At 49.0% G+C, this 13,382-nt stretch overlaps 1 protein-coding gene across 2 annotated transcripts in view; it reads left to right on the forward strand.

Annotated features, from left to right (window-relative positions):
• Positions 1–13,382, forward strand: part of LOC119969436 (pleckstrin homology domain-containing family G member 4B-like) — a 232,485-nt gene that overhangs the window by 151,079 nt on the left and 68,024 nt on the right. For both annotated transcript variants that reach the window (XM_038803071.1, XM_038803069.1), the window contains exon 8: positions 2,737–2,853. In XM_038803071.1, coding sequence (XP_038658999.1) covers positions 2,737–2,853 — 117 coding nt within the window. The remainder of the gene's footprint in view (positions 1–2,736; positions 2,854–13,382) is intronic.

Genomic DNA, 13,382 nt, shown 5'->3' on the forward strand with positions numbered 1-13,382 from the left:
CATAAACCCGTGTCCGCTAGCTTTCCTGCTAGTGCGGTGGCCCCCTCTCGGGGGTTACTATCTCGCTTCTCCCTTGCCCGGCCTCTGCAGTTTTCTGCCCGCTCTTCCCCCATCCTACCCTGTACTCCTCCTGCTTGCTCTCCATTCTCCGCTACTCTCGTTCCCTCGTGCTGGTGCCTAGTCTCCCACCTCACGCGGTCCCTCAGACAGTGGTTTTCTTTTTGTTTAGGGTGCGCTCGCCATGGCGGGGGTGGGGGCGGGGGGTCCTGGCATTGCCTCACCCCCCCTGTTGGCTTGTTGTTGCCCCTTGCCAGGGACCCCTTATTTCTACCCAAGCTGCTGGTTTTCCAGCCCGTGTTCCTCGTCAAACGTGTTTGCTTCGGCTGGGGCTGTGAAGAACTATTCTCTTTCTTGGTATGTGACCCAGAGTTTTGCTGGGTACAGCATACCAAAACGCACTTCATTCTTGTGAAGAGCTGCTTTAGCTATATTGAATTCGGCCCGTCTCCTGGCTAGGTCTGCCCCAATGTCCTCGTGAATTCTAATGAAGTGTCCTTCCCATTTGCAGGTTCTGTTTTTCCTGGTCCAGCGCAGGATTGTTTCCCTGTCTTGGTACCGGTGCAGTTTAGCTATAACTGCTCTTGGTTGGGCAGCACGGTGGTGCAGTGATTGGCACTGCTGCCTCACGGCGCCGAGGTCCCAGGTTCGATCCCGGCTCTGGGTCACTGTCCGTGTGGAGTTTACGCATTCTCCCCGTGTCTGCGTGGGTTTCGCCCCCACAACCCAAAGATGTGCAGGGTAGGTGGATTGAACACGCTAAATTGCCCCTTAATTGGAAAAAATAATTGGGTACTCTAAATTTATTTTTAAAAACTGCTCTCGGGTGGTCCCCTGCCTTTGGCTTCGGGCGCAGTGACCGGTGTGTTCTGTCCATTTCTGGTGGGTTGGGGAAAGTTTTCCCCCCCACTAAGTTGCCCAGCATTTCAGCCACGTAGGCCATGGGGTTTCTACCCTCGATCCCCTCTGGTAGGCCCACTATCCTGACATTTTGCCTTCTCGAGCAGTTTTCCTGATCGTCCACTCTGCCCTTCAGGGTCCCCTGTGTTGTGCCCAGTCTCGCCACCTCCTTTTCCAGGGCCATGATCCGGTCGCTCATGTCAGTCGCTGCTTTCTCCAGCTCCTTAATGGTCGCCTCTTGGGCTTCCAGTCTCTCCTCTTGGGCTTCCAGTTTCTCCTCTGCTCTGCCCACGGTGTGCTGCACCTCCGTCAGAGCCTTGGCCATTGCTGCCTGCACTGTGGACTCTATGTCTGCCCGAGCCTCTGCCTTGTTTTCCTGCTGATGTTCCCTCAGCGCCTCGGCAAAGGCTGCCTTCCAGTTCCCCCCGGCCCAGGAAAATGCTCCTGTCTGCCCAGTTCTTTTTTTGTGGAAACTTCCCGGTCCACCGCTTTGTGCACTGATTAGCTCATCTGAACGGGCTCGCACATTGTCCTGTCTGCTTTTGGCACCCCTTCTTCCTCTGCTTTGGCTCCCTTCAAGCACTTTTCCCCCTTTTTTTCCCCCTCCTTTTTTTTCCCCCGTTCTTTCCCCCCTTTCCCTTCCCTTTTTCTTTCCCCCTCCCTTCTCTCCTTTACCCACTTTTTTTAAATACAATTCTTTTCAAGAGAATTTTTTTTTTTAAGTGAAAAAAAAGTGAAAACATTTCTTTCTCTTTAAAAGTTTTCGTTTCAAAGTTTTGTTTTTGCAAAAGTGGAAGTTCTTTATTCTTTTCCCTCACTCACCGAGGGTCGAGAGAGAGAGAGAGAGAGAGAGAGAAAGGCTTCTGGCCGGGAGTCCCTCTTTGTTCCTGCCTCGTGGAGGTCGCCGCCGGACGGAGGGGGCGGGTGGGAGTGGGGGAAGGGCGGGGCGGAGTGGGGGGAGGGTGGTGGTCGGTCCTTGCTGCTGGCTCGGTCCCTGCTGCTGGCTCAGCCCCCGCTTCGGTCCCTGCCTTCCTGCCTTGATCTGGGCCGCCGCTTGTTGTACCCTGTGCTCTCCTGCCGGGGTGTTAGGTGGTCGGTCGTTCCTGCTGGCTCAGTCCCTGCTTTGGTCCCGGCCGCTGCTCGTCCTGCCCTGCGCTCTGCTGCCATGCGTGGGGGGGGGGGGGGAGTATTTGCCGCCGGATCGCTCTGCTCCCAAGTGCCCAGTTCTCCTGCTCTAATGAGCTTTGGAGTCCGGATTTTTCTTCGTCCCCACTCTCTTGTTGCGGGGGAGGGGGGCCCAAACGGGTGAATTTGCACGCTTGGCTGCAAGCTCTCGGAGAGGAGCGGGACTCAACTTTGGTCCCTTTAGGAGCTCCTCCACCCGCGACCGCTCTCTTCCCCTGCCGGCCGCCGAAGCCCATTTCACCTTCTCAAGGAATTTCTGACATTTGTCATCCATAGGCAGCATTGCACAGATGTTCAGGTGTTTTGTTCTATTTTATGGTTTTATGTAAGCTGCTCAAATGTTGATTGAACACAATGAAACCAGATCCACTCGAAACCTCTGTGTCCATAACCCCTGATGTTCCTCTCATTTTAAATTGATGAAATCTCAAGGTTTGTGGATCCACTATTTTCCAGCTCAGTCCAGTCCAAGGAACTGGTCCTTATAGGATAAAGACCTTCTCGAAAGGAAAGATAAGTTATGTTTTTCAATCTGTTATTACTCTTAGTCTATACCTTCTATTTATGTGGCGCATGCTGTTTTTGCTTTATCAGATTGAAGTTCTGACTTCCTTGAAAGCCCTGCATAAATTCATTGACAGCAACCAACTGACTGAGAAACTGGAGGGCAGATTTCCTTACAATCACTCTGAGTGGATTCAATTCCGTATGGTCAGTAATACATCACTAAGAAACTTTATTAGTTTCAATAGAGCACAAAAATGTAGATTATGCTGTAATCTATATTCATATCGTTCATTCCAAAAAAATGATAAATATGCTTTTTTATTGACTTTGCCTCTTTAGATGTGAAGTCCTATTGTTTGATTCATAATTCAGTTAAATATGTACCTCTGGTGGCATCTCTCACATACTTTTTATGTTGTCCAAACTGAGCTTGCATTGGGTTGGTTAGCCCAGGCCATGAAGAATCATGGGACAATGTGTCATGAATGTTTGTAGGCCTGGAGTGCAAAGAGCCATGCAGAACAACATCTTTGGGACAATGTTGAGATTAGATTTTTAGTCAGTTTTTCTTGGGATTTAGGAGACACAGTCAAGGTTATATTTATTCCCCGTCCCCAGCTACTCTGAGGAACTGAATCTTCTCCTTGAGCCCCTGCAGTCCTTAAAGCGACTGATGCAACGGTGTTAGGTAGACAATTCCATAATTCTGACCCAGTGACACTGGAAGGGCAGTGATATGGGCCCAAGCTGGGTGCTGTGTGACTTGGAAAGGAGGTTGGAGTTGTGATGTTCCCATAACATTGCCACTCTTATTCTTCTTGGTGGTATTATCTAACTGGAGAGACACTTTAAAATGCTTCGGTGCAGAGACATCTGGGTGTCCTCGTGCATGAATCGCAGAAAGTTAGTGCGCAAGGGCAGCAGGTAATAAGGAAGGCAAATAGAATTTTGGCATTCATTGCTAATGGGATAGAGTTTAAAAGTAGGGAAGTGCTGGAGTACTGTGCGCAATTTTGGTCTGCTTATTTGAGGAATGATGTAAATGCATTAGAAGTGGTACAGAGAATGTTCACTAGATTGACTCCAAGGATGAAGAACCTATCCCATGAAGGAGATTGAACAGTTTAGGCCTATACTTGCTGGAGTTTGGAAGAATGAGAGACAATCTAATTGAGGTATTAAGATGCTAAAGGTCATGGTAGGGTGGATATAGAGCAGATGTTTCCTCTTTTAGACATACTAGAATGAGAGGCCATAATTTTAGGCATGGGGTGGCAAATTTAAAACAGAATTGAGGAGGATTCACATCAATCAAAGGGTCATGGAATTCTGTACCCCAAAATGCAGTAGATGCCGGAACACTAAAAAAATTGAAAAGAGAGATAGGTTTATAATTAGTAGCGGGAAAGATGGCTATGGGGTGTGGGCAGGGAGGTGGAGATGAGACTGAGATAAAATCGGCCATGATCATATTGAATGACGGAACAGGCTGAAAGGGCTGAATTGCCTACCCTCTGCTCGTAGTTCTTGTGTTCAGCCGCTGAGAAATACCTTGCTAACCGTGCCCAAAAGCAGATTCTAACATTTGTCCACTGAATTGCGGCCATTGAATCCAGTGACAGGGCCTAAGTTAAGCAAACTGCTCTATCCTGGACTATGCCAAACTGATTGAATGTTGTTGCATCCCACCTGAAGGAAAGATCAGTAAAACTTAGGAAATGACCGGTGTTGGTCGGAACTGGTCTTGTAAACCTTAAAGTGAAACTCCAGGTTGGATCAGTACCTGTCATTTTGGAAATCTTTCTGGTTTATCTTTATGGACATCCAAGCAAGTGACTACTCACTCCTGACTCGTACCTTGTAGATGGTAAAGAGGCTGGGAGAGGGTGAGCCATTCAGAATGGCATGCACCTAGTTTCTGTCCTGCTCTTGTAAACGTGGTGCAGATATGGGTGGCCGAGTTGATTTTCTGTTGAACCTCCCAAGGAATAACCTATCTTCCGAAAGGAAATTCAGTGGTCATGGATTACATTGTGCCTGTTGCATCTTGGTGCACAGAAATTTGCTATCTATGTGCATACAAAACAACAGTGTCAACAGATCTCAAACCATTTGTTGGACGTGAAGAGCTTTTGAACAGCCTGTGAATGTGAAAGGGACTATATATAATTTGAAATAATGGTTACCAGAGCAATGAGTCAACACAAAGCCTCAGGGAATTGTCCAATTACACTGTAAACGCTATCGTTGAACCACATAGTTGCTGCACCTCCCAACTCACTTGCACAAAACCTCTCCTGAGAAATGTTGTGGCAGTGGAAAAGCTTTTCTATCAGAATTTTAAAATGACAGTTTTTCTGAATGTTTGGATTTATAGAGGATTTTGATGTGAAGGTGCAGATAGTCACATGGGAATGTCATTTTGTGGTAATAACTGAGGTCGGGGATTCAGCATCGGGAGAACTTCCAGGCCTCAACCCTTCAGACATTGAAGTAAACCTCTGATGTGATCTTTCAGTGCCAGGTCACTTAAAGGCCAAGGGCGTGCTGTTTAGTAAGGATGGTGCGTGGGACCGAAAGGCTGGAAGGTCTGTTGGAGAGAGATGGGGTGTCTCTATTTCAAAACACTTCTTAAAAATATAGTAAAAAGTCTGACAACACCAGGTTAAAGTCCAACAGGTTTGTTTCAAATCACTAGCTTTCAGAGCACTGCTTCGTCGTCAGATGAATGAAGAGGTATGTTCCAGAAACATATATATAGACAAAGTCAAAGATGCAAGACGATACCTTGAATGCGAGCATTTGCAGGTAATTAAGTCTTTTCAGATCCAGAGAGAGGGGTAGCCCCAGGTTAAAGAGGTGTGAATTGTCTCAAGCCCGGACAGTTGGCAGGATTTCGCAAGCCCAGGCCAGATGGTGGGGGATGATTGTAATGTGACAGAATCCAAGGTCCTGGTCGAGGCCGTACTCATGTGGGCGGAACTTGGCTATAAGTTGCTGCTCGGCGATTTTGCGTTGTCGCGCGTCCCGAAGGCCGCCTTGGAGAATGCTTACCCGGAGATCAGAGGCTGAATACCCTTGACTGCTGAAGTGTTCCCCGACTGGAAGGGAACATTCCTGCTTGGTGATTGTTGCGCGATGTCCATTCATTCGTTATCGCAGCGTCTACATGATCTCGCCAGTGTACGCGCTTCGGGACATCCTTTCCTGCAGCGAGTGAGGTAGCCAACATTGGCCGAGTCGCACGAGTATGTACCGTGTACCTGGTTCGTGGTGTTCACATGTGTAATGGTGGTATCCATGTCGATGATCTGGCACGTCTTACAGAGATTGCCATGGCAGGATTGTGTGGTGTCATGGTCGCTGTTCTGAAGGCTGGGTAGTTTGCTGCAAACAATGGTTTGTTTGAAGTTGCGTGGTTGTTTAAAGGCAAGGAATGGGGGTGTTGGGATGACCTTGGAGATGACCTTGGCACACCCCCAGTACTTGCCTTCAAACAACTACGGTGTGGTTAACCCATATAAATGGACAAATGATCACACAAGTTGTTTAATACAATAATAGTTTATTTGAAACACACACAAGATTGTTTACTTAATTAATCACACGTTCATGCACATTGGACTATAACTAATACACTCAAACGAGCTTAACTTCCAGGTGACCAGCAGATACAGATTAGATAAGGCCTTATCTGGTTCCAGTAGTCTGGCAGAGGCTGTAGTTCTTGGAGGTAGTCTGTGTTCGGTTGTCGTCCCTTGGTGGATGGCGTGGGCCCTTGAACTGTCGTGCTGCAGTCGATGATCATTGAAAGAGAACGAGTGAAGGCCTGCGCTGCCTTGTTACTGGCTTGGAATTTCCCTGCCCCTTTTGTGGGCGGTCTCTGAGTCGCTGTCAATCAATTGATCAGGGCTCCATCCCCCTGATCGGTTATGTCCAATCAGGGGCCGCCACATTGATTTTGGGGTGGGCATTCAGTGGCCATGTCTGGAAGTGTTCAGAGCAGGGGCTTGGTGCCACTGCATTTTGTGGACGATGTAATGGACAGGATGGTTCTGTTGTTCCTGAGGAGGCATTTAATGGCCTTTTTCCTGTGTTCATTTCTGCATAATCTGAGCTGCAGTTTGTATATTTGCAGGCTGCAGCCTGTCTGTGTTCAAGCTTGGCCAAATTTCCTATCACTCTTTGTGGGAGGCCATTTTAGATAACCACACTATGTTGAATTAACAAAGCTAATTTTATTACACTACTCTCAGTACAGTTCGAAGTCTATTCCTAAAGCGAGCAACATTGTGTAATACAATTACTATCTACATTATAACTAACTACTGTCTCAAACACACTCTCCGATCCCCACGCCGGGTGGGAGAATCGCGGGAGGGCTGGGCGACTCATGACATGCCCCCCTGGCGCCCCCCACGATTCTCCCACCCCCTCCCGCTCGGAAGAATCGCCGCTCGCCGTTTTTCAAGGCGACCGGCGATTCTCCGACCCGGATGGGCCAAGCGGCCTGCCATTCGCGACCGGTTCACGATGGCGGCAACCACACCTGGTCGCTGCCGTCGTGAACATGGCGCCAAACGCTGGTTTGACGCTTGCGGGGGGCGGAGAGGGGAGTGAGTACCACGGCCGTGCTCGGGAGGGGACTGGCCCGCGATTGGTGCCCACCGATCGTCGGGCCGCCGTCTCAAAGGGACGTACTCTTTCCCCCACGCCGCCCCGCAAGATCAAGCCACCACATCTTGCGGGGCGGCGGAGGGGAAGACAGCAACTGCGCATGCGCGGATTGGCGCCAGTCAACCTGCGCATGCACGGCTGACGTCATTAGGCACGCCGGCCGCGTCATTCTCAGCGCGCCGGGCCTTGACACCAGCGACAAGGCCTGGCGGCCGAGAATAACGGAGCGCCGCTCCTAGCTCCCCAGGTGGGGGTGAATAAGGTGAGAGGAGCGGCCTCCGAGGCCATCGTGAAAGTCGGCCGAGTTCACTGACGGCCTTCTCGAATTTCCACGGGAGCGGAGAATTCCGCCCACTATCTCTCTAACTATCTCTAGACTCTCTGTGCACTATCTGCTCTCCACTACATTTTCCCAGAAGCCTGAGAGGCATTCTCTGATAGAGGTTGGCTCCCCAGCTCCATCTGGTGGTAGAATAAAGTATCACATCAACTCTTTATGTGCCAGACATTACACATAATATCACAGATTAGGCAGAATCCTCAAAATCTGAATGGGTAAGGCTGTGGCATGCACTGCAGGAGTCGGTAATTATAGCAGAGACCATGTTAACTAATAGAAACATGTGATAAATTAATATAGGAATACTACTGGCCATTTGGGATTTGGACAACTGCTGCCATGGAATGGAAACGCCAAAGTGGATTGTGCTGAATGACCAGCTTCTGGATTTTAATCCCATAAAAGACTGAATCCTTGTTACCTTCGTTTCTGAAACCTTAAAGCAAGCAAAATACACCAATATAATGTTAAGAAGCAATAGCTCGGAGCTATACACTCTACCACACAATTGTTTAGAGATTGTTCTGTATTCGGCAGGAGATGCAATTGCAACAGTTTGCTGATAATTATTAGTGAACCACATCATGGAGTAAATTGGAATTTTACAGTATTGAGTTGTCAATATAATGATGCCAGATGTTTCCATTCGATCATACCGACTGCAACAGTTTGCATGAATAAATGCAAATAGCTACAGGGTAATGGTTTTAATAGGGCTCTTTTAATTAATGCCAGTACAATACTTTTCAGTAATGCAGCCTGGTGTCAAAGGCTTCAGTATGACAGTGCCAGATGTTGTCATTTCATCATGTTGAATGCATGACAATCTGTATGAATAAACATGCCCTGGAAAATAGAACACCTCTGGCTTCACTTGCTTTACTCATATTGAATTTTTCACTGTGATGAAAGATTCACAGACCAGGGGACATAAGAATAAAATTAATAAGTTCGGAATGGAAGAAAAACCATGCATAGCTTTTTCATGTAAATAGTTCCAACACTGCGAAAAAAGGTTTAAAGAAACTTCAAGGAACTTAAGGACATCCCACTCTAGTTGTATGATCGATTTGATCTCCCTGACGAGTTTGTATTGCCTGGGAGGAATTTTTCCTCCCCCACCAATTCCCCCTACTCTCCAGCCCCCATTATTGTCCCTCTTTTCCTTTTTTCCTGCCTCCCACAGCAAATTCATTCCTATGACGATAGAGTGGGTTTAGAAGGTTTTAATCAGAATGCAACAAGCATCGTGAGTGTGGGATGCATTTGATGAGCCGAATGGCTTTTTCCTGCACATTCAAGAAAAAAACATAGAGCGGGATTTCCCGCCCACATTCACCCGGCGACCGGCGAATCCCGTCCCAGGCCAATGGATTTTTCCATTGTTGGCGTCTCGCCTGTGGTGCTCTTGCGGTGGGCAGGGCGGGAGAATCCAGCCCTTAACAAAAGAAAGGCCACTTGGCCAGTTGAAGCACAACTTTTGGCCCTCTAACTCTTCTCTGATAGAAACAGTGGCTCATTTTGATCCTCTCCAATGTCAGAGACTTTACTACGGATTTGTTCCAAACATTCAGATTGAGCAGCAACAATTTTTTTTCAAACGTCTATTTTCAAAACACTTCAGTCCAATTTCAATCTCTTTGCCAACTTGAGGTAATCTCGTAGACTTGTCCTATCTTTACCAATAGATATTTAATACTTCAGTGAGATCTCCCTTAAGCTTCCCTAATCTTACTTAATCTGTCAATCTCTTTTTATTTGGAAACGGTTATATTGCTCTTTTTGGCATGTGACCAACATTCTACACTGTATTCCCAGTGAGGTCTGACCAATGCATTTAAGTGTTTCAGTATAACTTTATTACCCTACTTTAAAATCCAGTCACATCGTCATGAAGTTGAAAGTGATGAGAAACCCCTAACCTCAATTCTCTTAATAAGCCCCTCTATAAATTCAGTCCCATTTGGAGTATTATGAGATATATATATATTAAACAATTAGCAATACTTTGGGTGCAATTCTCCCCAAAAAATAACAAAGGGTGTGATTCTCTGGAAAGATTTCTAAGTATGGTAGCGAGTGGGAACTGCAGTGAGCTTCTCGGTGCTCGGCCCGGCAAGGCCAGCAACACTATTCAGCGTTAATTGGTCCAATTAACGAGGCCACATGGGCGCTACATCATAAATGACGGCTTGCCAGCCAATTCAGCGGGACCGTGCTCGGCAGTCTCCCCCCCCCCCCCCCCCCCCCCCCCCGCCCCCCGTCCCCGTCCCCCCACCCGTCCCCCCCACTAACAAGGTCGAGCAGCTCTTCAATAGCACTTGCACAGCCAGCACCACTCAGCTCGCAGCCATAGCGTGGAGAAGATTAAGATTCGGGGATGCAGATCTGGGGAGGCTCCTTGATGTGCTGGAGACCAGGAGGGATGTCCTGCTACCCCCAGGGTCCTGAAGAGTGAGCCACAGGGCAGCCTGTATTGCCTGGGTTGAGATGGCAGCGGCCGTGAGCTCGGGGAGTGAGACCAGGAGTACTGGACTCCGGTGTTGTAAGAAGGTGAACGACCCACATCGGGCAGCATGGGTGAGTTGACACCAATGCCCCCACCCCTCCCAAGACCTTTCTGCCCCCAAGCCATCATCCACCCTAGCACTCCAAGCGCCGCCCCCAATCCTCCCTTCACCCCCTCTCCTTTCAACCAATCCAACTCTTTCTTCACAGTCCCCCCTTCCCATCACTGTGAACCACACGTGAGTTGTTATTGCCAGACTGACTGACTCATCCCTTCCATTGACCACATGTCCATTCTTCTGCATGTCCTCCAGTCAACAATGCAGGCCCACCCGGGTGGCCCCGCCTCTCCTGCCTCCCAGGAGAACACCTTGCAGGAGAGCTCCGAGGATACCATGAATGATGTGTCACAGGTGTCAACCCCACCCTCTGCCAATGCAGAGACACACACTTCGGTGGGAAACATTCATGGACAGGCTTCAGGGATACAATCTGATGAGCACCACACTGCTGCTGATGTACTTCTGCTGAAGGCAGGAACGCCAGGCGAGACAGTAATCTGAGGTCTGCTGGATCCCAAGACCCAGCTGGGTGCCAGCCTGATACTGAACCTCTGGTGCAAGATTACCCGGAGCTGATTGAGATGTTCGGGAGCGTCCAGAACATTCAGAGAGAGATGTCAGCGACACTCCAGTAGGTTCATAGCCAATTGGCATGGTCCCAGAGGCTATGGGCGCAGGAGATGTCACCGGCAATGCGTGGCACAAGGCCAACTCTGCTAGGCTGGCGATCGCAGTGGAGAGCCTAGTGCACGACCACGGCAGCATGAGTGAAGGTGTTTAAGGCAGGGCGAAGTCAGTGAATGCCATGGGTGAGGGCCTTGGCAGAATGTCCGACTCACTGGGGGATGTTATCAAGTACCAGGCTGACCTTGATGAGGTGCTACGGGACATGTCCCGCTCGGAGATGGAAATGGCTGTGGCATCGAGGGTGTCGACACCATGGTGCAGACATCAGGGAGCCGCCAGGCCTGGCAGAGCCAGATGATGCAGGGCCAGCCAGGGTTCGAACCAGCTGTTCCTTCATCCCAAGGTGAACCCCAGGGCCCTATGGGCACTGAGCGGGAGGTGAGGGCGCTGGGTGCCAACCCGGACCTGTGCCATGGAGTGGGGATGGTGGCCACCAGTTCACAGAGTTCCACACCTTTTTGTTTCTTTTTTAAAAATAAATTTAGTGTACCCAATTCATTTCTTTTTCCAATTAAGGGGCAATTTAGCGTGGCCAATCCACCTACCCTGCATATCTTTGGGTTGTGGGGGCGAAACCCACGCAAACACGGGGAGAATGTGCAAACTCCACATGGACAGTGACCCAGATCGAACCTGGAACCTCTGCACCGTCAGGCTGCAGGGCTAACCCACTGTGCCACCATGCTGCCCGAGTTCCACATCTTTGATGAGCTGCAACTCGGGGTCAGCACATGGAACAGGGCAGCACGGCTGTGCATGTGCCATCAGCAAGTGTGCCAGGGCCCTCCGGTAGGACACCCACCAGAGGCATCGAAGGCCATGGGATGTGATAAGCAGCTGTCTGCCTCCACCTCAGTTGTGCATCCTGGGGACACACCTAGACATACCGGTAGAACAAGGACGGTTAAGCACATTGAGGATCACTGAGGGAACCTTGGGAGGGGGGTGGGGGTGGGCAGTATGACAACTCTATTACTTTCCTCCACAATGCGACCCAACCTCCTACCCTTGGCCCATCTCTCCAGACATCCCCCCCGCCCCATGGCACTCACCCACCTTCCGGCCGTGGGCATGTCCCCGGAGCGGTGTCCCATGTGTGGTTGCCCTCCATCAACACCTCCCCCCTTCGTATGGCAGCACACACTGTGGAGGGTGCCCCCCTCTCTAGTCAAGAGTCCCCCACCCCTCCGCTGGGCACTGGAGTGGCAAGCCCAGCACCCTTGGACTCTTTACCTGTGAGCAAAGATGGCTACTCACCTCTTTGGCTCCCCACAGAAGCCCTTCCGCCAGGTTTACGTTTTTCAAAAAGATTGAAATTGGCCGGTATGATTTTGTGGGCATCACAGAGACATGGCTGGAAGGGGATCATTGCTGGGATCTAACTATCCAAGAATATGTGTCCTATCGAAAGGACAGGCAAAGGAGTGCATTGTTAGTAAGCAATCAAGTTAAATCGATAGCAAGATGCGATAGAGGATCAGAAGGCATAGAACCTTTGTGGGTAGAGTTGAATAATCGTAAATGTAAAAAGACCCGAATGAGAGTTATGTATAGGTCTCCTCGCAGTCGGCAGGATGTGGGGCAGGAAATAAATCAGGAGATTGAAAAGGCATTTTAAAAAGGCAGTATGGGAATAATAATGGTGGACTTCAATATGCAGGTGGACTTGGAAAATCAGATTGGATGAGAATCCCAAGGAATTTGTGGAATGTCTAAGAGATGGTTTTTTGGAGCAGCTTGTGACAGAGCCTACTAGGGAACAGGCAATTCTGGATTTGGTGATATGTAGTGAGCAGACATGATTAGGGAACTTAAGGTGATGGAACCCTTAGGGGGCAGTGACCACAATATGACAGAATTTACCCTGCAGTTTGAGAGAAAGAAGCTGGAATCAGATGTTATGGTATTACAATTACATTAAGGTAACAACAAAGACATGAGAGAGGAGCTGGCCAGAGTTGATTGGAAAGGGTGCCGAGCAGGGAAGGCAGTGGAACAGCAATTTTGGGGGTTATTCGGGAGGCATAACAGAAATTCATCCCAAGGAGGAGGAAACATGCTAAGAAGAGGATGAGACATCCATGGCTGATGAGGGAAGTCGAGGACAACATAAAAGCAAAAGAGAAATCATACAAAATGGCGAGGATTAATGGGAAGCCAGAGGATTGAGAAGCCGTTAAAAGTGAGCAGAGGACAACTAAAAAAGCAATTAGGGGTAGAAGATGAAATATGAGTGTAAGCTAGCTGGTCAGACCCTATGTAGAGTATTGTGACCCTGTATCTAAGCAAGGATGTGCTGGCTTTGGAAATGGTCCAGAGGAGGTTCACTAGAATGATCCCTGGAATGAAGATCTTGACATATGAGGAACGGTTGAGTACTCTGTACTCAGAGTTTAGAAGGATGAGGGGAATCTTATTGAAACTTACAGGATACTGAGATGATGAAGGGCACCTGTGGC

Source organism: Scyliorhinus canicula, chromosome 7 (genome assembly GCF_902713615.1).
Source record: "Scyliorhinus canicula chromosome 7, sScyCan1.1, whole genome shotgun sequence".
NCBI lineage: Eukaryota > Metazoa > Chordata > Chondrichthyes > Carcharhiniformes > Scyliorhinidae > Scyliorhinus > Scyliorhinus canicula.